Below are 26,423 nucleotides of genomic sequence, written 5' to 3' on the forward strand. Positions count from 1 at the left end.
TGAACCTACACCGCACGGCAACCGATAATCCGCCGCCGCCCACTGAAACGTCAAAACAACAGTCTCAAGATGTCACGTCTCCGCACTGAACAAAAGTTTTGTTTTGATACACATTCCGAACGCTTTTGCGTTTTTGCAGAACCATCGGCATACGAATCCTACGGCAAGAAAAGTGCTCCTCTTCACCAATCACCGGTCCTGTTGGCACCACGTCGCAGCTCTTATTTCGCGGCCAGCAGCTAAGGAGGTACCCGTGTTGTTGACGGATGTGCTAGCACCCCACCGCGACCGCACACGGGTTCTGTGTGGGTGTTTTATTTAGCACGAACATATTCACGTTATTTGCGCGATCCGCGAGTGTCGTGCGTCGTCCGCCAGTCGCAGTCTGTATTTTATTCTCAGTTGGTCCGTAGCTAGCGACAGAAGCAAACACTCGATCCTACGACGACGGTACGGAGAGAAGGAAAATCATTTTCGCACTTTTCCGCCCCAGCATCGTCACCGAAAGAAAGAAAATCTCGCTGTGCTACACACAGATTCAAGTCGCAAAATCCGCGCGTGTGTGAAGTTCGGGAGGAAAAATTCCTACGACGGAAACATTTCATAACATTGGCAGTGAGAAAAATCGGAACGGGTCTTCCGGGAAACGGGAATCGGAGAGCATATCCTGGGGATTGAAAGTTCGATTTGACTGTGAAAGTGTGAGGTGCATGGAGGACGACATGACCAAGGAGGTAATTCCGGCCAGCCCGGAACGGGGCCGGGAGTTTAACAAGCTATCGCTGGTGCATCGGGTGTACTTTGCCTGCAAGGATGGATTCGCCAGGCTGTTGCTGGCCACGCTCAAGGATATCAGCTGCGAGCACGATCGGAAGGCCATCGTCGATCAGGTGAGTGTTGCCGCTTACCGTATTTGGTTGGGGCCATTCCGAGTTCGAGAAGCATCTTGAAGCTGCGGTGTGCAGTGCCGTCTTTGTAGAACCGAAGATTCACTTTCGTTTTGATAAATAGCTTGCAGTCGGCCAGTGTGGGAATTGAAATGAATTGATTGCAACAGCCATCCATCTTCGTATAGCTGATAAACAAATTTAGAATCCTTGAATAATGCATGAGATTGATCTTATGTCAGCAGCACTGCACACATTCAGCTGATTTCTTCGTACACACACGGTGCTCGCTGTTGAACGCTCGGTGTAAACCGCGACGCTGGTAATGAACTATAAAATATCCTCTCCTCTCATTTCCATCTTGGCATAGGCAATGCTAGGTCTAGAAACAACAAGATCGATACATTGCATTCACGTATCCCCTGTCCCGGTGCCCTTCCCAACTCCGTCAGTGGATGCACACGTTCGAATGTAGCGTATTTCACGTTGCGAGATTTAAATTTAAAAATTCGTCATTAGAAAACCCCATCATCTCTATCTCTCTCCCTCGCACTAGATTAAGGGTGGTGTTTTTCTTCGCCTCTCATTATAAATTATTGCGTCTGACTGCTACCCTGCTACTACAACTCGTTCGGTGACGGAAGGAAATTAAGCTAACATAATCCGTCACAGTTTTAGAAGGCCGGATTCCGAGATCAACGATCGCCAACGCTTGCAAACACTCGGTGCTGTTGAGTCACGTGGTTGACCTGATCTAGTTTACATTTAATTTTATTGATGCTCTTTTATCCGACCCGGTTAAGGGCAGTCAGGGCAGTTTTTCCCAAAATATGAGGATCAGGTTTGATCGCAGTTGAAGCTCAGTCTGTTTAACTATCCTAGCGGGTCAGGGATTCTGCTGTTCTGCCCCGAGAACAGCTGGCTCCCATTTGAAGCGCATCATCGTCGAGTGCTTTCAGAGAAAACAGAAAGGAGAATGGGAGGAAAAAAATGTGCGAACGAAAACGTAAATATATACGCAAATGCGACGTACCCATATGAGTTTTCCACCGGGTAACAAAGGTGCGTGTTGATGTTGATAGACTGATGCTATTAAACAACAAGAGAAACGCAAAATGGCAAACTGATGGTTTCTAACAGCTGTGGTGAATTTTACGTGCTGAATTAATAGTAGGTAACATCTTTTCGGCTGGTTCTTTCCATATAGGTTTTTGCGAATTTTCGTAGCCTTTGCAAATTTAGGACGTTTTTAAAACGCAAATCACCCGGCCATTTCACTGTTTTCAGTTTATGGATTGAAGTTTTCAAATATTTTTCTTTAAATCTTTAAAAAAAAACGAGAGAACATGTGCACACAGTTTGAATGCAGGTCACCGTTGCATCTCGTGGCTCGTGAAACGTAATAAAAATTTGACCATGAGAAACTGCACAACAGACATTTCAGAATTGCTCGAAGCGATTCGATTATCCTGTATTGTCTAGATCACGGGCGAGATTTATAAGAGGGAACAGAGTAGCTCTGGTAGAACACCGTTTAGTTATGGATTTACTACACGGGATAAAGGCGCCTTACTGCTCGGTAAACAAAAAGATTTCCTGTTGACTGCACTCATTGTCTGTGGTAATGGAACGAAAACACTCTCGGTTGAATGGGGTTATTACATTCACTTAAGCCGCCATGAACTCCTGGGCCTGCCTCTGCTGCGATGGCCTGCCGGGTTCAGTGCTTTCTTGCGGATTTCGGTATTGCCCTTTCATACACAGAAAAATAAAATTACTTAAAGATTGAGTTCTTTTAACTTATTTTTGGGTAATTTTGAATTTTGCATCTCACCCAGGCCAGTGACAAGGTCTATACCAACAGCAGCGTTTGACAGTAGGCAGCATGTCCCGGGCCCGCTGTCACGGTATGACATGTTGTCTACGCGCCTGCCACTGGGCTGATCTCACCCCCACACTTTTTTGCTGTCAAAAAAGAAACGAGAAGTTCGACTAACTCATGAGTATTAATAAGCTACTAGTGAGTATTTGAGGTATTCTCACATTTGAGTCCATTGAACTTAATTTTGGGTAGAATGAACTTTGTAAGTTTTTTTGACGTAGGGCTACGTCTGTGATTTCTATACGGGGGTACACTTTGTGAAAAACGAAAATGGAACATGTAACCAAATTATGAAAGATTTTGAATGTTAATAACTCAGCTGCCCCTGGACCAATTTCAATAATTTTATCACCCATCGATCAGAACTATTTCTACGCATCTGCTAAGTTTAAGACTTTATCCTTTTACAAAATGTCACTATTGAAAATTGCACGAATGTGCAACTGTTGCTATGATAATTAGAATTATCACCGATTGCCTGCGAAAAGCGATTTCCCTTACACAGATTTCAAAGTTGAACTCCATCCGGTCTCACCAAACGGCGTTTATTCAATCACCACGTGGTGAGTGGTGATGTTCTCCAGTACACAACGAAAGGCTCCCCGAAAGCAGCTAGCTATCAAGGCTGTCCTCAACCGCTGATCGGATTCAGTTCCAATCACCGTGTGTGGTGGTGTCCAGTCGTCGGCATCAGCAGCAGTAGCAGCAGTACTTTCGGCGCGTAGCGTTGAACATTGTTCTCCAGTACACAACGAAAGGCTGCCTGCAAGCAGCGCGCTACAGCCCACGTGAGTATCCATAGAAGGAGGATGAAGCCGCACCGCTATTGATCGGAATCAGTAGCTCTTCGTGAGTCGCTGTGGGCCATCTATGTCAAGCGCGTCACCCTCATTCCAAACAACATACAGCTCACCAGCCTCATCTGTGTTTAACGCCCTAATAGTTCAGCATTACTCAAACATCACGACAAAACTGTCCTTTTCAGGACCACCATAAATTTGCAAAAGAGTATTTTTTGGACATTTGTCAAGGTCATCAATCGGATGTCAGTTCCCATATCAAGCTAAGATCAAGATAGAGCTGGAATTAGGGCGTAACAGTTTTTGCAAACAATGACTTCTTTCGATGATGTCTTGAAAGTCAAGGCGCACCCACGCAAATCAACATCACCATCAGGTAGGGTAAGACTTCCCATACCCGACGGTAATGTTGGTTTACGTGGGCGTGCCTTGAATTCCTAGAAATCATCGGGAGAAGTCATTGTTTACAAAAGATGTTATGTCCTTATTCCAGTTCTATCTAGATATGTTTAAATCTAACATACCATGTATTTTAAGGCAAAATTGGGGTGCAATTTCAAAAACCAAAGTCGATCGCGGCATGAAAGTTGTCTGATTTTGATCCAGAGATGATGGATTTTAATTATTAATACGCCAATCGATAGAAATTTTTTCTTCGAATCTGTTCAAAATAAGACTCTATCATTTTTCAAAATGTCACTATTGAAAATTGTTGCTATGATAATTAAAACTATCACCGATTGCCTGCAAAAATCGATTTCCCTAACACAGATTTCAAAGTTGAATTCCATCCGGTCTCACCAAACGGTGTGTATTCAATCACCACGTGGTGAGTGGTGGTGTTCTGTACACAACAAAAAGCTGCCCGCAAACAGCAAGCCAAAGCCCACATGAGCACGAGGGGGACGACTCTATCTACGATGCAAAAAAGATTGTGTTTTGCTGTGGCTAGCTGCGCGCACGCTGAGTAGATAGAAAGAAGATTGATGACGATTCTGAAGATTTCCTGCAAAAAATTGATGAGCGATGCAAGTAGATGCGACAAATGAAAGAAGATTGTTCGAAGATTGATTCGCTAGTGTGAGATTTGTTGACCATCTAAACTTGAGATTTAGATGTGTCGCCCCCCTCGCATGAGCATCCATACACGGGAAAAAAAAGTGTTCCCATATTCGTGAACCACAGCCGTGAACCATAGTTCACGGTGTATATTTGAGAAAATTTTGTTCTGGATAGCTGGCCGTGATTTTTAGTTCACGGTCCGTTCCCGTTTTCGGGAACGGATTTTTTTCCAAGTAGGAGGAAGAAACCGCACCGCTATTGATCGGAATCAGAAGCTCTCCATCTATGCCAAGCGCGCCATACTAAAGAGTATAACCAGAGAGAACCCCGCTCAAATTCCTATTCCTACACAAAACACAAGCTACTACTGCAGTTAACAAATCAGATTTATTATATAAGACCACGTAGTCCTACGTCACCATTGCCTACAACCCCATACGGCTGTCCCTTGTAGTTTTTGCCATGGTTAAATGCAAACTGTGGAGTTGTCCCACAGCTGTCTACAGCAGCAGTCGATTTTTTATTTCGTTGTGAACCACACGATAGCCTGTTTTCGAGACTCGCTATTATATAGTTGCTCTTTGTTCGTTGCTAGCAGTTCGGTGCCTTTTGTTGCTACGGTGCAAGATGTGTGAAGTAAAAAACACCATCAAGTTTAGCTTCAGCCATTGTGATGCCAAACCAAACATCGGAGAGATAGTAAATTTCGCCAAAGCACTCGACGCGGATCCGGCTGAAATGGAAGCTGTTTATCGCATTGGTGAGGAAAGGGGAGTCTTCATGAAGTTCAAATCAGAGGAAGCGATGCTCCATGCTCTGACATTCAATTCGGAGGATTTAATCTTCCATTATGCGAATGGAACGACGGCAAAGGTACGCATGTCGCATGCTGGTGAATTCATTCAGTATGTGCGTGTGTATGACTTGCCACCAGAGGTACCCGACAACGAGCTGGATAAAGTGCTGGGGAAATATGGGAAAATTAAACGCATCATCCGGGAGAAATTTCCAACTGATCTGTGTTTTGAGGTATATACAGGGATACGCGGTGTATATATGGATGTGAAGAAGGAAATCCCCACGTCATTACATTTCTTCAATCGCAAAGGAAATATTTTTTATGATGGCAACAAAGACAAATGTTTTCTGTGCAAGGCGGACGGACACCGGAAGCTTTCCTGTCCCAAGCGGAAGGCTCGGAAGGAACCGGAGAAGCAACTGAAGGAAAAAGGAAAGCAAAGCGAAAGAAAACAAAACAGCAGCAGTACGTATGCTGGTGTAGTGGTGGAAGGTGCGTCGTTTGTCATTAGCGATCAGGAAACGGATACGGGGTTGGAGATGTTGAATGCAGATAACGCAATGGACGTGACTACCCCGACGACCGACGAGAGTAGCGGAGAGCATGCAACGGGAAACGATGTCCAGAAACAGCAGCAGCGATCACGATTCGGGTTCAATGAAAATGAGGAACAAATTCGGGAAAGAAAGAAGTTGCGTGCACGGGAGAAGATCGCTCTGTCGCCGCTTCGATCGCCACCCAGAAAAATCATATGATAAAATATATTTGTACATATTTTTTTTTGTATTTTGAGTACCATAATTGGTATTCTATGTTACTCGGCTCCGCTAAGTTATTTTTATAACATTTGAGCCTGCCAAATAAACGAAATGAAAAAAAAAAAAAAAAAAAAAATGCAAACTGCTTTAAGCTGTTTACTTAAAATTGGCTTATTGAACGGAAGATGGAATATGGATGAAGAGAACATAATTTTAGGTTATTTTAGTGTGTGACCGACCTGGCTCTAACTAAAGCCCTATACATTAAAAGCAAAGAAGCTACAGCAAATGAGCCTGGAAAAATAAACGAATTATAAAAAAAATGAATACTAAGATGAAACAGTCGGAAGAAAAACTTTCTATTTTAGTGTCGTCTTTCACGGTCCCTTTCATCCAATGAATACCCCCCGTAAGCAAGGTAATTTTGTGGTTTTACTGCCCCCTAGGCAGAGATGAAATTTTGCACTCTTTTTTTTATCAAAACAATCACACCAAAATCAGAGAAGTCCCATTTTTTAATGACTCGATTAACAACTAATCGATTATTTTTTGTTCGCTGTGCTGTCATTTTTCCTACAATGCGACTGCACCACATGTTTGAAACGATGGGTGATGTTAATGCTTATCTCTGGAGAAGTTAATGCTTATGTTGGCATGATATAACCGATTACAACTATTTTACTTTTCGGTTCGTTAATCGATTAATCGATTATTCGAATGATGAATGTGAAACGTCATTTCAAATATAAGGGCATAAATATAAATAATTATGCAATTTGAAAAGGGACCGGGGCTTATCACAAATTACGTCCCCATGGTAACTGAAATAAACACGAGTGCGGACCGGTTGGTAAAAGTATGGACGTCAAAAGTTGTTCCAATCGAACCGTCAAAATGCACCGCTTTGCTCGATTGGAACAGACTTTTTCAGTTCTGTGGTGACAGTCGTCCATACTTTAACCTCTCTATTTATAGTCTGGCTGATATAATTTCGATCTATCAAAAAGCGGAACCAAGTCAATATATTGTAGACCAACAATTGAAAAGGTACTATCAACTTTTATAAACAAAACGTTGATTATTCTTTCCTCGTCAATCGAACGCAAATTACCAGCATCATCGGATAGGGGAAACTTCTCGCAACCGCAAGATTGTGCTAGTTTGTGTAGGCGAGCGTTGAGTCTCGAGAAAAGCGTTTCCGAAGTTTTGTTCGCAATAGCTGATATGCTCTTTTCTGTTGTTGATCGTGATTTGCTCAATTGGTTCCGCTATTTGACAACTCAATTGGTTCCCGAGATACTATCCGCCAGACTATGAACGACTATAGATTGGCACAAGTACGATTGATTTGATTGATTGTGCTTGAAAAAAATATTTTTTTTTTAAACGGTGTTCAAACAAGAAGCGTTTTACTGAAATTACTCATACTTCATGCAGAGTAGAGATGGGCGATCCGCTCCCGAGCTGTTCTATAGACCCGATTCTCTAAAGTGAGCTGATGACTCACGGTTCATTTTTCAGGAATCGCAGCTCATCAGCTCACTGATATCACAAGTCTAAACCATTCAATCCATCACTCATAGCAGAACTTTTCAAAAAAGGACTCATTACTCCACACTGAGAAAACTAGAATTAAGATTTTTATAATACGTTTCGTATGAACGAGCATTTTGAACTGTGAAAATTATTTCATACGACACGTATGTTTTCCATAGCAGGCTTATACAAATTGCACGTCTCAATTATGATTTTCATACGAAACGCGCTTGAAGTTCATACGAGACTACAATGAACTTTATTAGTTCACCTTGTGTGAAAAAATCATACATCGTTCGTATGACGTTTGTTCAAAGCAAAACAATATGGCGTACGAACAGCAATTGTTAACGGATCTCAAGGTTCCGGTGGAAGCTTTGCCTGTGTTCAGAGGTAAAAAAAAAACGCTAAATTCAGTGTAAGAGGATGTTCCGGGTACAAATTAGCATATATATTGTCATTTAATCAATGAATTTCGACTGAAATTACAGAGTGTTGTGTAAATACGGCAGCCTTAATTACGTGGACCAAGCAATAAATATTTCAGGCATTGTCTCGTGTCTGATCACGCCTTCCTTCGGAACGGAAGTAAAGCCGTTGGTCCCCGGTTCATGAGATGATGGGTCGATATGTAGGGTCCAGGTGTGAGAACTGCCTCCTTGGTGTCGGTAGCATTGTTGCTCAGCACGGAAAACAAGATCGACGGAAACAAATCAAAGAAAAAACAAATATACCAACCATTACATGAGGAGTTCAGTTACCAAGCGGCAATAATTTTTTGCCAACTGAGCACATTACAACGCGGATCATGTCAATTTCTTATAGCACAGAGAACGTATAGAAAATTGTCGTTTGCCGCTTTGCTTGGTGTTTAGTCTAAATTGAGCTAGCCTAGCGTTGTCATGATGTCAAAAGATACCACTATGAGAAGCCGATTAACAGCCCGCTATCAAAAATAAGCTTTGTGGCCAAGGGTTAAATGGGTTTAAAATGCCAACTAAATATATAATAAATTTAAAGCGTTACATTTCGTAACAGGCCACCATCGTAGAAACGAACTTTTTCGAGCACCGGTATAAGTGTATATAATAGCCCTGGCAAATGTTTATAAAAACTAGTTTATTTTAGGTGTTTCTTCTAGATACCAATCAAAACAAAACTGTGCATTGGAATTTTGAACAAAATGTATGTTTTACGAATTCTTCTTTAAAACATTTCGTAAGCGTCGCGTTGCACCAATCTTCAAACAGTGTTTTTTCCTTGATTTGTTTTTCGTCGATCTTGTTTTCCGTGCTGAGCACCAATGCTACCGACGCCAGGGAGGCAGCTCCCACACCTGTACCCTACCTATCGACCCATCAACTCGTGAACCGGGGACCAACGGCGTAACTTCCCATTCGAAGGAAGGCGTTATCAGAGATGTTATGCCTTAGAACATCCCGGCGGCGCCGACTGGGATTGAACTCGAACCGACTGGGATTCAACTAAAATCCGTGCTCTCTTGCCGAGCGGATCTATTTGCTTTTTGCTGAAGGAAGTGTTACTACTACCTAACGCTACAACAAATTTAAACAGCACTTTTCAGTGCACAACCTGTAAAATTTCTACCTTGTTCAACTCTTATTCCTGTTCGATCCTTCTTTGGACCCTACCCGAGGTAATCCTTCTTGGATATCGGTTTGGAAAATCGCAAAAGAAAGGGGCAAACTCTTGATCCCCCTTCTGATGAAATTAATTTGAGTAAGGCCTTAGAAAAAGCTAGCCTTATGCTCCATGTCCGAGTGAAGTGGGAACACTTCAGGAAGACTGGAGGAAATTTCCAAAACCTCACCCAGTGCCGTAAGTGCCAGAGTGGGGTCACGGAACTAAAAATTGTTACATGCCAGCTAAATGCATGAATTGTGCATGGTTAAAATCCATAAGCATTTCGTATGAAATTCGAACGAATTATTTCCTCAGTGCACTTAAGGGCCACCCACATTAGATCCGTTTGCATTGCGTTGACGTAAATTTGACAGTTAGGCAATAGATTTAGCTGTCACTTTGCCGCAACGCGTCCGATCCGGATCTAATGTGCGTGGGTCTTTACGCATTTAACAGTCACCGCGTAAGAGACATATGCACATGTGCTACACGATGTTAATTTTCTACTGGTATTATCCAATTTATTTATGTACCCGGCTCTTATTGCTGATGTTATTAATCCAGCATAAGTGCTCTCACCTCTCCTCCCATCATTCTCTGGGGGAGCGGAAGATCCGCACAAAAGCAAATAACCGAAAAGCGAAATGCAGCTCTCCAGCTTATCAGCTCAGCTTCGGATCCGAATCATCGACTCGAATGATTCACTGGGAGCTGTTAAGGATGACAACTCTTGGACCCGCCTAGGTCTCGGATGCCTCCAGCTCTTCGGATCTTTTTTTTCTCTCTCCCTCTCGATTCTTCACGATTCAGCTCCGGATCCGGATCTGAGCTGATGCCGAGACCAGTGAGATAAATTCTGCTGGAGAATTAACATCAGAAATAAAATTTGAATGTAGACTGGATTGCATAGCTTGAGAAAAGGCGTAACATTACGAGTAACATTATGTGTCACGATGCCAATCATATCATTGCGTGTGACATAGATGTAGCTCTCTATCATACATTTTATGGTATAAAGCTATGTTGTTGGCACATTTTGCGCGCGTTTTGGTTTACGCGATGGTTGATCAGTTGTTGCGTTAGTAGCGTTTTCCATTGAAAAGTAAAGCCATGTTGTAAGGTACGTAGTTATTGGTTACTTTTACGATTTTATGCAGTTTTAAGCACTAAAACCACTAATTAATGAAGTAATGAAATTGGGTTGTTAGCGGAATGCTAAATAAAACAGCAAAAGGGTTTATCTTCCATTTAATTCCACTTAATTAATTTTGGTATCCATGACAGATACGTATTTCGACTACAATGTGCAGTCTTCATCAGTGTCATTCCCACTAAAGAACTTATCAAAATCTAACCCCCTTAAGTACTCATCCCCTAGGTAAAAAAGTCAAGATCATAGGTATAAAAATGAAACTACAATGTGTTGAATCGGAACCTACCTAACTAATAAAAACCAAAGATTTAAGTAAGCTAAAGGAGAAAAATCTATACAAATCTCTAATAAGGAAAATCCCCAAAGGCTTGGTAGCCATCATAATGAAGTAATGAAATTGGGTTTTGCTGTTTTATTTAGCATTCCGCTAACAACCCAATTTCATTACTTCATTATGATGGCTACCAAGCCTTTGGGGATTTTCCTTATTAGAGATTTGTATAGATTTTTCTCCTTTAGCTTACTTAAATCTTTGGTTTTTATTAGTTAGGTAGGTTCCGATTCAACACATTGTAGTTTCATTTTTATACCTATGATCTTGACTTTTTTACCTAGGGGATGAGTACTTAAGGGGGTTAGATTTTGATAAGTTCTTTAGTGGGAATGACACTGATGAAGACTGCACATTGTAGTCGAAATACGTATCTGTCATGGATACCAAAATTAATTAAGTGGAATTAAATGGAAGATAAACCCTTTTGCTGTTTTATTTAGCATTCCGCTAACAACCCAATTTCATTACTTCATTATGATGGCTACCAAGCCTTTGGGGATTTTCCTTATTAGAGATTTGTATAGATTTTTCTCCTTTAGCTTACTTAAATCTTTGGTTTTTATTAGTTAGGTAGGTTCCGATTCAACACATTGTAGTTTCATTTTTATACCTATGATCTTGACTTTTTTACCTAGGGGATGAGTACTTAAGGGGGTTAGATTTTGATAAGTTCTTTAGTGGGAATGACACTGATGAAGACTGCACATTGTAGTCGAAATACGTATCTGTCATGGATACCAAAATTAATTAAGTGGAATTAAATGGAAGATAAACCCTTTTGCTGTTTTATTTAGCATTCCGCTAACAACCCAATTTCATTACTTCATTATGATGGCTACCAAGCCTTTGGGGATTTTCCTTATTAGAGATTTGTATAGATTTTTCTCCTTTAGCTTACTTAAATCTTTGGTTTTTATTAGTTAGGTAGGTTCCGATTCAACACATTGTAGTTTCATTTTTATACCTATGATCTTGACTTTTTTACCTAGGGGATGAGTACTTAAGGGGGTTAGATTTTGATAAGTTCTTTAGTGGGAATGACACTGATGAAGACTGCACATTGTAGTCGAAATACGTATCTGTCATGGATACCAAAATTAATTAAGTGGAATTAAATGGAAGATAAACCCTTTTGCTGTTTTATTTAGCATTCCGCTAACAACCCAATTTCATTACTTCATTATGATGGCTACCAAGCCTTTGGGGATTTTCCTTATTAGAGATTTGTATAGATTTTTCTCCTTTAGCTTACTTAAATCTTTGGTTTTTATTAGTTAGGTAGGTTCCGATTCAACACATTGTAGTTTCATTTTTATACCTATGATCTTGACTTTTTTACCTAGGGGATGAGTACTTAAGGGGGTTAGATTTTGATAAGTTCTTTAGTGGGAATGACACTGATGAAGACTGCACATTGTAGTCGAAATACGTATCTGTCATGGATACCAAAATTAATTAAGTGGAATTAAATGGAAGATAAACCCTTTTGCTGTTTTACACTAATTAATTTTCAGATTTTGAATTTGTGTCATAATTTCTATAATTTCAATGTGAGCTGAAGAGCTGTTCAAAAGAATCGACTCCCTTCAGTGAGCTGGATGGGTTTTATCCACTCAGTCAGATGAGCTGTTTTGCCCACCTCTGCAGAGCCAACAAATCGTCGCTCTAAAAAATACCGATAAATTTTGAATATTCGATCAACCAGCAGCCCAAATTTCAGCAATTTAAATGCACATATTAAAAAATTACAGCTCTTTGTACTTTTGTACTCTGCATAGTTCGAAAAAGTAGTGTATATTTCTGTTCAATATGATGCTCATAAAAAGGAGCGTCACATCTCATCTAAGTTTACATTATAAATCGTGTAAAGTTCTGAGACATTTCATGAAAAGTTGAAAATATTGTATACAAAAGCCCATATTTGTTGCTTACAAGTTGCTCGTTTGCGTGAAATGAAATACAAGTTTACGTGAAGAATGTTTGCATCACAAATACACAGCAAAAAAAATGTAATATAGATCAATGTAATACAAGCTGATGTATGAAATAATGATGTAATAGCAAAAAGCAGATACAATATTACATCAATGAATGTAATTTTGTTCGCAAAATCGATGTACATCGTACAACGTTATATTACGCAACCGATGGATTGACCTGGTTGCAGCAGTTTGGATGTAATATTCAACAACTTTTTTCTTCTGTGTGCAATTCAGATTTTTTTTTGCTGTGTGGCTTTGACAATTTGTCTCTTATACTACTTAGACCCTTTATAATATGACCGGTTCTGTACGCTCGTTGGGCTAAACCCATATCCCACTTAGTTAAAGGCATTCCTTAGTTGGGCTGAGCTGTCAAGCTGAAAATTCGTTGATGGATACACCGATTGTTTATTATCATTACAATTCTTTAGCAAGTATCCAAATTGTTCATACATATTAGCCCCTCGAAAATGAATCAGCACTGTCAGAAATGACGTTTGACTTCGATTTAGGTTGGAAATGAACTAATGAACTGTTTTGCATGGAAACGTCAGTCTAATAGCTTCAAACCCTTCAAAATAGGATGCTTGAAAATATTCAAGGGTTAAAAAGGAGGATATTTAGAGGCAAAAGGAGGACATGTCCATACCATAAGGTATCCTTTTTTTTTTTAATGTGTTTATTTTTCCAGGCTCATTTGCCGTAGCTTTGCGGAGCCGATATTCATTGTTTAGGTTACAAAATTTCTTAAGACTAACGTTAGTAAAGCGGGGGCCGATTACTCGCGGCTATCTCGAGGTTAGGGGTAACAAATTGTAACAAATGGATGGCAGGGTAGGGATTGAGAACACAAGGTTTGGAGAGCAATGTGCTCTTGATCTCGAACTAAGCGACCAACAGATGAAAAAGACAAACATGGGGGTACACCGATGGGCAGCCAACAACTTGGGGGAACACAAGATGACACTAACTGCTCAGATCTATCCGTTTTAAAAACACATATATTAAATTGCAATAGTCGAGATCTCGGCTCGCCAAGATGTCTCCAACGGGCCGCATGGGTTGTTTTCCTCGGGCCCTGAGGGATGCGGATAACTCGGATCTAGCAACACAATGGAGGGTACATGACCAAAGTACGTGGTCGAGAGAGAGAGAGAGAGAGAGAGAGAGAGAGAGAGAGAGAGAGAGAGAGAGAGAGAGAGAGAGAGAGAGAGAGAGAGAGAGAGAGAGAGAGAGAGAGAGAGAGAGAGAGAGAGAGAGAGAGAGAGAGAGAGAGAGAGAGAGAGAGAGAGAGAGAGAGAGAGAGAGAGAGAGAGAGAGAGAGAGAGAGAGAGAGAGAGAGAGAGAGAGAGAGAGAAGGATTAGTAATTTCCATTTAATTCCACTACCTTATTTGGCAGACTTCTTCAGTGTCTTGTACTAATACTCGACTAGTCGAGTATTAGTACAAGACACTGAATAAGTCTGCATATTGTATTTTTAAAAGTATCTAGAAAGTTTTTACGAGAAATAAACGTATAAAAATATATTTAAGGAAAGCCGATTTTCTAGGAGCCACCCTAACATGCTCGTTTAAAATAATCATAACTCATTACCAATAAGAGATAATTTGATGCCTGAAGCAAAGTTGCTTCAAATGGATTGTTCTACAACTTTTTAAAACACTGCAATTGTCTATCTCAAATAATAAAAGAGTTCGTTTTTTCAATTCACCAATTTTATGGACCATCCTAATTTCACTAACTTAAAAAGATTTACCAAAATATACGAAGAAACTTTTCCAAGACACCATGTACCTAAAAATGATGGCTTGAGCGCTAAAATTTTGGTCTTCCTGAATACGGCTTTGTGACCAATGCACACATTGTGCAGCGCTGAGTAACCTACGCTTTAAGAAAATTTTCCATACGAATGAGTAAAAGTGACTCACAATGAGTAAAAGTTAATCCCTGAGTTAGTTTCGTTTTCAGTGTACAACGCAACGAACACCCCTGTTTATCATCGGCAGTCAAATGATGACTGTAGTTAAACTTACGACGTTTCCCTTAATACTTACTCATTTAGATTTGCATTCTATGCCCCTCCTTTTTCTGTATTTTGCTGATGGTATAGTAGGCGAATGAATCGAAAAAGCAAAGACAAACAATGATATTGTCCAGCTTGGAAAACTTTCCTCGTTCCAGAATCATTCGATATGCGAGAACTTTAAAATTGTTTGTCTAAAAATTGCCAAAATTTGTCTATCGCCGAGACTTCGAACATTTTTCTCTGTGCTTCAATGTTTCGTTCTAATCACCAATTTGCGGTCTGAATCTAAAATCATCTTAGTAAATTGTTTGTTGTCATAAATCGAGTCAGAAAAATGTGAGGAGAAATGGGCAAAATTTAAAAAAAAGGAATGTAATTAATTAAAAAAAATAGTTTTAGAATAAACCGAAAGGCGAAAGACGTTTACGGGCTAATTTTTGTTTCCTCCTTCAATATTTTGTAATTTTTGGGTGACATAAAACAAACTCAACAAAATTCCCCCCTGTGAAATCCCAAATCCACCAGGAAATCACCCATTACGTGGGCTGCCGTCGCTGTCTCGGGAAACACATCTTACCTGCTTAACACTTGCACACTTTGTGAATGCTTGCGTCCAAACGGTAGCAGTTCGATGAAGTCGAGTCGACACAGAGAATACGCAATATAGAGTGGCACACAACTATGTCGACTGTCTCCACACATTCCCCTTCTCCTCCCGAGAAAATTAAACTATAATACATTTATTTATATTTAAACATAATGCACTTCTTGCACGAAAGAAAAAAAAAACATAGTAGCCCGAAATTTTATTTGATTGACAATGCGATCAACAAGATACCACTTTGCAAATGGATTTTGAAGCAAGAAAAACCCAGTTTTATCCGAAGTACCTCTCTACTGGAAGATAAATAAAAGGACAATCACCATAATCAGAAGAAAAGAAGATATCGTGAATAAAGAAAGCAAATGAATTTATTAACAATGGTAAAAAAAACTTCAACACGAGTCACAACATCTTAATTACTCCACTTCTTCCAGATTATGGAGATCTTCCTCTGCAGAACGGACGTATTCAGATAGATAAGATGGGGTTTGTTTTTCCCTCCTTGGTCGCTGAAAGCGATCATCAACAGCATAATCATCGGAAGTTGAGCGCTGCACTGGTTCCTGCGTAATCAACGGTTTTGATTCTCGCCATTGCTGAACTTTCTTGGTCTGTGACACGTGATGCTTGATTTGCTGACCCTCGGGATCACACAGGACCAAGCTACCATTACGTTCCTCCATTACGGTGTAGCGTTTTGTACCAAATCTACTATCGCCTTTCGATTTTGATTGGCGTTCTACAACTACCGTGTCTCCTGGCTTCACTCTACTTATCCTAGCTCCACGACGAACGTCCTCTCGTTCTTTGGATAGTAACTTGGCTTCTCGGTCTCTCGCATCCAATAAGTGCTCATCATGATTGGATTGCTCGTGCCGGAGGAGAGGCAAACTACGCTTGATTTTACGACCTGACAACACTTCCTCAGGTGGCAATTTAGTGACAGTGTGATCCGCAGCATTATATGCTTGTACCGCGGCTTGTAGTTCCTTTTGATAGCTTTTACCGGTTGACAATGCAGTTGACATGGCTTTGTTCACAATTTTCATGAACCCCTCTACCAATCCGTTCTGCTGTGGGTAGAACGGGGTCGAAAAAATAGTTTGGATACCGCGTTCAGAACAGTAGCGCGCGTAATCCTCTCCGTTGAACGGAGGCCCGTTGTCCGATTTCATTGCTCGTGGAAAACCTTCTCTATCAAAGATAGCATCCAGAACGGCTTTGGTGCATTCAAACTTGGTTGATTTCACCGAACGAGCAATTGCGTACCTAGACCTGAGATCTATCACCACTAAAATTAATATGCCGCCAAGCTTAAGATACGGCCCATTAAAATCAAGTGCGATGGTATCCCAGACGGTTTTGGGAGCAAATGTTCTCTGCATGGGAGTTGGTCTCTCTGGTCTTCCATTGACCGCACAAGAGACACATGATTTTACCCACTTCTCTGCATCGCCTGCCATTCCTAGCCACCAAACTCGCCTGCGCAAAATACTTTTAAATTTGGCCTCTAACGGATGACCTGAGTGAGCTACTTCCAAAGTCTTTTCCCGAAGACTATGTGGTATAACGGCACAACCACTCTTGACCAGGACTCCGTCAGCATAACTGAGATCATTTGCAATAGCTTTATACCTCAATAAGTTTTTCGACCATTTCCCCGTCTCTAACGAGGAAATCACCTGTGGGTGCAAAATTTCATACAAATGTATGTTTCTATGCAAAAAATTAAACAAAAATAATAAAAAGCCAAAACAATTACCTGTTGAAGGGCATCGTCGTTCTTCGTCGATTCTCGAATTTCTTTTTCAGTGAGGAATTCAATGGAACGTGATTCCAAATGGCAAATTTCCCAAGGGCTTACTTTTTCGTTGAAGGCCTCGTCATCACCTTGGTATAGTCGCGACGATGGATCTGCGATATTTTCACGTCCTCGAATGTATTCAATGTCGTAGTCGTAGGGGCTAAGTCGTAAAGCCCAGCCATCAGCCCTTGTCAAAGCCCTTTTTGATTCCTCCCGGGATCTATTCAGGATAAACGTCATTCCCTGAGCATCTGTGCGTAAAACAAAATGTCTCCCCAGCAAAAAATAGGAGAAATGCTCCACTGCCCATACTGCGCTTAAAGCCTCCCGCTGATTCTGGGCATACTTTCTTTCCGTTACGGTTAGTGACTTTGAGGCGAAACTTATGATTCGCGATGTTCCAACTTTGTTTTGTTGAACCAATACTGCGCCTAGCGCGTGTGGTGAGGCATCTGTATAAAGGATGGTAGTATCATCCTCCGAGAAGTATCCTAAGGATAACGTTGAGTGTATGATGCTATCCTTGACTAGCTTGAAGGCATGTTCTTGCTCCTTACCCCAGCTCCAATTTTGAGTCGTTACCACAGCCCACAAAGGGCTAGATATTTCGGCGAAATTCTTGATGTACGGGCTCACAAACGAAGCTAATCCTAAAAAACTTCGGAGCTCTGATGCTGTTGTAGGCTGACGAAATTTCTGTACATCTTTTATTTTCGAAGCCTCGATGTTGAAACCCTTCTCATTTAGCTCGTGTCCCAGAAACTTAATATGTGTTTGATCGAATTCGCATTTGGAAGTATTGAGCGTAAGGTTGTTGCATCGCAAGAGTTGTAAGACACGTGCGACCGTTTTCCTAAGCTCTTCTATGGTTTTGGCGTATATGAGGATATCGTCTATGTAAATAATTTTACTTTCGACGTCTTTGAGGATACGCGTCATTTCACGCTGGAATATCTCTGGCGCGCAGTTCACGCCGAACATCAAACGTGTAAAGCGAAACATTCCGTTCTCTGACAGGAATGTGGTGAGATCTCGGGAATCCTCACTCAATTCGAGATGATAGAATGCATTGGAAAGGTCAAGTTTTGAGAAGAATTTTGCCCCGTTCAACTTTACCTTCATCTCATCAATCAGCGGCAGTCGGAAGTACTCCCGCTTGATGGCTTTGTTTGGGGCCCGCATATTTACCACCAAACGAAAGTCATCTTTCCCTTTTGGGACTGCAGACATACCACTAATCCACCGTGGTGCAGATGTAACCTTCTCAATTATCCCTCTTGCTTCCATCTCTTCGAGTCTCCGTCGGGCTCCTTCGCGATACGCAGCGGGAATGTTATAGTACGCGTTTCGTACAGGTGGTATTGAGTCATCGACGCTAAACTTTACCTTGACGTGCGGCATTTTTGGAAATACTCCAGATTCTTCGCAGCTATTAATCGAAACTCCTACTTTCAGAAGGTTCATATCACTGGCTGTTACCCTTCCAAGCAAGGATCTCTTTCCCTCCTTCACTACGAGAAAATCGGCAGAAACTAATGGTTTGGCGAAACCAACTGCTTCGATTGTAGCCCTGAAACCACACTCAACCAGCATGGGTTTGTTGGTAGCGTAAGCCTGTAGATTTTTGTTAGTTGACCCAGCGCTTGGAACGAGATCTGCTTTCCCCATTTCAAACTGACTTTGCAAACTGTCCCAATCGCTACCTCCAATGACGTTCACATCTGCTCCGGAGTCAATCAGAAACGTGATTGGGATGGATGAACCAACACTATAATCGACAAGCATATCTTGGAGAGAGAGAGCATTGATTTGCTATAAACAAAAGGAAGGTGTAAGACATTGTGTTTAACTAAATGTTAAGTATATTTCCGAATATGAATAAACATATTTAGTTTATTACCTGATCCTTGCAATTCTCATTGGGAGGATTTCGAGTGAGACCTTCGTCCTTGACCACATTAAGGACCTTACGGCATGCTGCTGCAAAATGTCCACGTTGGCCGCAGGAATTGCAGTTCTTATTTATTGCTGGACATTCGGTGCCTCTGTGCGATGGGCGGAAACATCTAGAACATCTATTACGACGACTCGATTGTGTCCTGTCCGCGTTGAATCTCACACTGTTCTGGAACCTTTTTGCTGGATACTCGATCTTATACTGATCTTCCGCTCTTCGCTTGTGCTGGACTTGGGACCTTCGATACTGGTTGCTGAACACGGCCACGGCGTTAGACTCGATCACTGATGGTGTAGTTTCAGCATGGAATGCTTCCGCACGAGTCGCTGATTGAACGATGTAGTTCGAATCGTAACCGAACGTACGTGCCGCTTTCCTGAGTTCCGGATCACGAAGACCTCTCAAAAGCTGGGTCCGAACGAAGCGGTCTTGGTCATCCGGGCTGTAACGACACAGGCGTACCTTTTCCGTCAGTCGTGCGTGAAAGTTAACCGCAGATTCTCCCTCTTCTTGTCGCATACCAGAGAAAGCTTCATGTTCTGCTGCGGGGTCAGTCATGGATTTTAGGTACTGATCGATGTTCTTTACGAAAACTTCAAAGCAACTGTCATCCTCTGAACTTGGTCGTAGCTTGGCCGCCCGAACGATACTCTTCAGTTCATCACCCATGCACAGCAGAAGCAGTTCGACACGACGCTTTGGGTCCTTAGCATTTGACAGTGAAGCTGCCATTTCAAAGTCTTCGATGAAACATGTCCACGCTTCCCACATCTTGGTAGCCGGAATGTTCTTCGGGAAGGGTTTAATGTTGTCCCAACGGATGACGCCTTCGCTAGTGACTGTAGGAGACACTCTTGGTGTGCTGACAACACTGGTTATAGGGCTTTCCACTTGAGCATCGTCACGAATACCACGAAGCTCTCTGATGACATTTTCCAACTCATCGATTCGCGCCTGCAGTTGTTCTCGGTCATCTGGTTGGACGGGTGAGTAATAGTCGGCGTATTCGTCATTCATTTCGTTGACAAACTCTTCTTCAGTTCCAGTATGGCGAACGTGATGCGTACGTACATATCTCCCGTTACCGTTAGCTTCATCGTAAGGCGAACCGTCCAAGTCACTTTCATTGACGACCGGTGGAGCACGTACATACTTTCCAGCAGGGAACATTTTGGTTTAGTATGGTGTTGCTTCGTAATCTGTTATAGAAATAATAATAATAAAGTTAATCTGTACTGTATGTACTGATACAGAGGTACGCGCTGTCAGATTTTTTATTTGTGGCTCTCACAGCCCATATTGATTCTGTATGTGTACACGACGGTTCTTGCAATTCGCTTTTTCGAAAGTAATCCGGTTTTCCCAAAACCGAAAGTAATTCAATTTTCCCAACACCCAGTGTTGCTCTTTCACCTAATACAATTCCAATACTAAGCGGTCCTCCCAACTCGCTGCTACTTTTATCGAATTCAGCGGCATCCCAACGGGCTTGCTGCTTTTTTTGTAACTCTTTGAGCTCACATATTTACAATATTAACGGTCCTTTAAACTCGCTTTTTTTTTATCAAATTCAGCGGTCCTCCCAACGCGCTGCTATTTTTTTTATATTTGTGACTCCTTAAGTGCACATGTTTACAATATTAAGCGGTCCTCCCAACACGCTTTTTTTTTATCAAAACCAGCGGTCCTACCAACACGCTGCTACTTTTTTCCCTTTGTGACTCCTTGAGCTCACATGTTTACAGTATTAAGCGGTCCTCTAAACTCGCTTTTTTTTTATCAAATTCAGCGGTCCTCCCAACGCGCTGCTATTTTTTTCATCTGTGACTCCTTGAACTCACACGTTTAAAATTTTAGGCGGTCCTCCCAACTCGCTTTTTTAATTCAGCGGTTCTCCCAACGCGCTGCTACTTTAATTATGTGTGACTCTCTAAGTACACATATTTACAAAACTAAGCGGGAACTCGCTTTTTTATCAATTCAGCGGTCCTCCCAACGCGCTGCTATTTTTTTCATCTGTGACTCCTTGAACTCACACGTTTAAAATTTTAGGCGGTCCTCCCAACTCGCTTTTTTAATTCAGCGGTTCTCCCAACGCGCTGCTACTTTAATTATGTGTGACTCTCTAAGTACACATATTTACAAAACTAAGCGGGAACTCGCTTTTTTATCAATTCAGCGGTCCTCCCAACACGCTGCTTATTTCCACTTTAGCATCCTCGATGCGAAAATTTCTCACTTTTTCCGAATGATCAACAGATAGCAGCCATCTTGTTTTCTAACTCAAGGTTTTTTTTTCGTTTTTTTCGTTTGAGCGTCGCAATGGGTGATTTCCTTTCGGCAAAATTAAGGTTCGATTGATTTTATTTTTACAGTAAAACTGCAGCTAGAAAACCTGTTACGGTCGCCAAATGTGAAATCCCAAATCCACCAGGAAATCACCCATTACGTGGGCTGCCGTCGCTGTCTCGGGAAACACATCTTACCTGCTTAACACTTGCACACTTTGTGAATGCTTGCGTCCAAACGGTAGCAGTTCGATGAAGTCGAGTCGACACAGAGAATACGCAATATAGAGTGGCACACAACTATGTCGACTGTCTCCACACACCCCCCCGGGTCAATTCAATCTTATCAAGAAGTCAAAAACGGCGAAGCAAACCTGGGAGGCTCTCCGATGCGGACAGTTTCATCGAGCTGGATAAAAGCGTCAACCACGGAAGGAGTTGGTTCGTGCAGGATGATCTGGGTGTCATATCGGTGAAGAAACCTGCAGCCAAGGGAGCCAAGTTCGTGTTCGACGCGGATGGGTGCCGTATCCTTAAGGACGACAAAGTGATTGCAGGCACAACCATTTCAGGGGGACTGTACAAACTGCGAACGAGCATTCTGCGCTGCAGGTGAGTGAGTCCAACCACAATCCGGAGTGTTTGCACACTTGGCATCGTATCCTTGGACATCGTGAGCCAGATGCGATTCGTGATTTGGAGACGAAAGGACAAGCATCGGGAATCCACATCGAAGATTGCAGGAGTTACGTTACTTGCGAGTGTTTCTTGGAAGGGAAACTGGCCCGTCAACCATTTCCAAAGAAGTCCAAGAAGAAGTCGAAGCAGCCGCTGGACATTATCCATCCGGACGTGTGTGGACCGATGCGGACGCCGACACCAGGCGGTTGTTGTTACTTCCTAACGATGATTGATGACCACTCTCGCTACACCGTAGTATATTTTCTGAAACAGAAGTTGGAAGTTACTGAGCGGATCAAGGAGTACGTGAAGTTTGTCAAGATTTTTTCGGAAGAACGCCCATAGTGATTCGGTCAGACAATGGTGGTGAGTACCAGAATGAAGCCCTCGACCGTTTCTGCCGCCAAGAAGGTATAAGCCAGCAGTTTACCACAGCGTACAGCGTACAGCGTAAGAATCGTTCTTTGGTGAAGATGGCCCGCTGCTTGATTCTGGACGTGCAGCTGCCGTACAAGTATTGGGCTCAACAGTAAATACGGCACATACCTTCAAAATCGTTTGCCAACCAAGCCCATATCGCAGACACCGTACGAGCGCTGGACTGGAGACAAGCCTGATCTCAGCCACCTCACTCCATCTGAGAAGCGTTCGAAGTTGGAGACGAAATCCAAGAAGATGCTGGTTGTGGGCTACTCGCTGCACCATAAGGCCTACCGTTTCATCGACCCCGAGATGCACAAGATGATCACGAGTAGAGATTGTCGCTTTCTGACACATCGGGAGGTTCGGGAAACAGAACCTTCGCAGGGAAGTATCGTTTCATATCCTTTTACTGAAATTTCTCCGACAATTCGTGGCAAAGCTGCACACTTAGAAAAATTCATGTAAATTTAGGTGCTCTGAGACTGGCATATACGAGCGTCAAATTTGACATAAAATTGTGTCATAATAGACGCGAAATTCAGCTCAATCAAACGTACTTTTCGTCGAGTAACGAACTTTTGAGTTTCGGAGCACTTAATTTTACATGACATGTTTGTTTACGTTTCTTCCTTTATGCCAAAGGTGGATTCCGTCACGTGTAAAATTAGGTATTTCTAAGTGTGTGAAGATGGTCCCGCTTTTACAGCACCTGTGGAAGACGATGATGATGCTCCCGTAGCAACGGACTCCGAGGTCGATGGTGATCAAGATGACGGTGAATCCAGCGACTTCAACGGTTTTGAAACTGCCACATCCAACGACGAAGATGACCGAGACGACACAATCCGTCCAGGTGACGCAGTTCTACAGGCTACCGAGAACGCTACCGAGGGACAGGAGGAGTTTGGCACTACCACGAACGTTCGCCGATGCAGCCGCTCGAACAAAGGAGTCGCGCCACAGAGGTTCTTGACTGTCAAGGAGTACTGCGAGCCCCGTTCGTTCGAAGAGGCGATGAAGTGCCCGGAGCGAGATTTGTGGAAGTGCGCTATGGAGAGAATGGAACATGGGAGGTCGTGCCTTTGCCCACGATCGCAAACCTGTTGGCTGCAAATTGGTGTATGGACGGTGACGGTAAAGTCACCCAATACAAGACAAGACTTGTCACACAAGGATTCAGCCAACAATACGGTACCGATTATGACGAGGTTTTTGCCCCCGTCGCGAAGCAGACTACTTTTCGCAAGCTGATGTCGATTGCCGTCAGGAGGAAGCTACTCGTGAAGCATGTGGACGTAAAATTGGCCTATCTGTACGGGAACCTAGCCGAAACCATCTACATGAGGCAGCCGCCTGAGTTCTCGACCGGTACGAAGAGCGACGTGTGCCTGCTGCGAAAAAGTTTGTACGGGCTGAAGCAGGCAGGACGAGTATAGAATCAGTGAATCACCTAAGTTCTGCAATGCTTGCGGTACGTGCCATCGGAAGCAGATCCTTGTCTGTTCGTAAGGACGAAGGATGGTCGTTCGTCATTTGTACTGCTTTACGTGGACGACATGCTTATAGCTTGCCAAAAAGAAGCGGAGTACAGAAGAATCGAAGCGACACTGAAGAAGCACTTCAAGATAACCACCCTCGGAGATGTCAGCAACTATCTTGGTATTCGTATTGAGCGAGGACATAATGGACGATTCCTGCTGGAACAAGCCTCGTATATCCGTAGAATTGCTGCAAGATTTGGACAAGCAGACGCCAAACCATCCCGTATACCAATGGACCCAGGTTACCCGAAACAACAGCAAAAGTAGGAGAAACCAATGCCACGGAAGGACGATTTCCAGTGCTTAGTGGGTGCTTTGCTGTTTGTTGCGGTAAACACGCGGTCCGATATTGCCATCAGTGCGTCCATTCTGGGGCGCAAGGTAAGCAACCCTAGCCAGGCTGACTGGACCGAAGCCAAGCGGACTCTGCAATACCTGATATCGACTGCGGATTCGAAGATGGAGCTCGGTGGACCTGGCCAACTGCAAGCATACATGGATGCTGACTGAGCCGGAAATCATCAAGACCGCAAATTAAACTCGGGCTTTGTTTTTGTTTGTTTAATGAAGGATGTTGGTGAGAAAGCTGCCGGGCCGATCGTTGTCCGCGAAGATAATCAGAGCTGCATAGGTAATGCTGCGAGCTGAAGGAGGAAGTCGAATAACCATGCACATCGACAACGCGATTCAGTGTAATCCAGGTTGTATACTGCCCTACCGAGTCCATGATCGCCGACGCCTTGACCAAGCCGCTGGCGTGAGTGATGCTAGAGACCTGCTGGAAGGATATGGGACTTCAATCGATACAGCTTGAGTAGGAGTGAAGGAGAACAAGCAACCCATGATTAGAGCTACACCTATCATTCGATCACAGTAGGCTGTATGTAGATAGATAAGAAATATGTGGCATTAGTTTTCGCACTCTTGAACAGATCGGTTCGTTTTACTGCCCGCTAATAGCTGCCTGTTAATACAAAAGCCATGTTTTTTTTTTTATCTGTGATCTATAAATGAAGTCAAACATATAGCAAAGATCAAGAATGTGAAAATCTAGCTACAAATACTCTAATTATTAAAATTTTTCTCGTGTAATATTCGAAAAAAAAAATAATCCGAAAATTGAAATGTTATTCCGTAGATTTCATTGTTTATAAAAAAATTGTCAATCTAAAGGGTGTCCACGATGAAATTGCCACACACAAAATTGATTCGCAAAATTCGAGTTTTCATCCGATTGCCATCAAATTTTCAGGGATTGAGAAATAACTATTAAACTTCATTTTACCATTTTACTCGTATTTTATTTACAGTCCATACGCAAATGCCCGCACCTTGGCCTTAACCCCGGCCATAAGATTCTGCACAACCTGTGAATCAACCGTTTTTTGCATGTAAACCCATACTTTCTTCAGTTCCTCGACTGTCTTCACTACCTTAGGTCGTTTAAGAAGGTGCTGCTTCATAATCGCCCAGTACTTCTCGATGGGGCGGAGCTCCGGAGTGTTGGGAGGGTTGAACATTTTCGGCACGAAATTGACCTTATTGTCCGCATACCACTTCAGCACGTCCTTGGAGTAGTGGCATGAGGCCAAATCCGGCCAGAAGATTGTTGGGACGTTGTGGGCCTTCAGGAAAGGAAGCAGCCGCTTCTGGAGGCACTCTTTTATGTACACCTGTCCGTTCATCGTGTCCTGGGTCACGAAAGGTGCACTCCGCTTCCCGCACGTGCAGATGGCTTGCCAAACCAGGAATTTCTTCGCAAATTTGGACATCTTCTGAGTGCGGACATGCTCCGGAACGCTGAACTTATCCTTGGCCGTGAAAAACAGGTTGCCGGGGATCTGTTTGAAGTCGGCCTTCACATATGTTTCGTCGTCCATGATGCAGCATTCAACTTTCGTCAGCATGTTGAGGTACAACTTCCTGGCACTGGTTTTGGCGGACTTGTTCTGCTTCTCGTCGCGATTAGGGGCCTTTTGTACCTTGAACGTTCGAAGCCCAGCCTTAGTTTTGGCCTTCTCGACAAAACTTCGGCTTAGGTGCAGCTTCTTAGCCACATCCCTAACGGAGGCGTTCGGATTTCGGTTGAAGGCCCCAACTACGCGGTTGTGATTTTTGGTGTTGTACGGAATACTTTTGACGTAGGACTACGTCTTTGATTTCTATATGGGGGTACACTTTGTGAAAACCGAAAATGGAACATGTAACAAATTAAGAAAGATTTTGATCGTTAATAACTCAGCTCTTCTTTTTCTTTATT

General features: G+C 42.6%; 1 protein-coding gene across 2 annotated transcripts in view; it reads left to right on the forward strand.

Moving 5' to 3' along the window:
* Nucleotides 1–211: 211 nt before the first annotated feature.
* Nucleotides 212–26,423, forward strand: part of Fem-1 — a 37,730-nt gene continuing 11,518 nt past the window's right edge. The window contains exon 1 of one of the 2 annotated variants that reach the window (XM_065226636.1): nucleotides 212–890. In XM_065226636.1, the coding sequence (XP_065082708.1) occupies nucleotides 711–890 (180 nt within the window). In that variant the 5' untranslated portion in view covers nucleotides 212–710. The remainder of the gene's footprint in view (nucleotides 891–26,423) is intronic. The other variant, XM_065226635.1, reaches the window with a different exon arrangement.

Source organism: Ochlerotatus camptorhynchus, unplaced genomic scaffold (genome assembly GCF_037179485.1).
Source record: "Ochlerotatus camptorhynchus isolate MF236.1 unplaced genomic scaffold, CSIRO-AGI_Acam_v1.1 ptg000257l, whole genome shotgun sequence".
NCBI lineage: Eukaryota > Metazoa > Arthropoda > Insecta > Diptera > Culicidae > Ochlerotatus > Ochlerotatus camptorhynchus.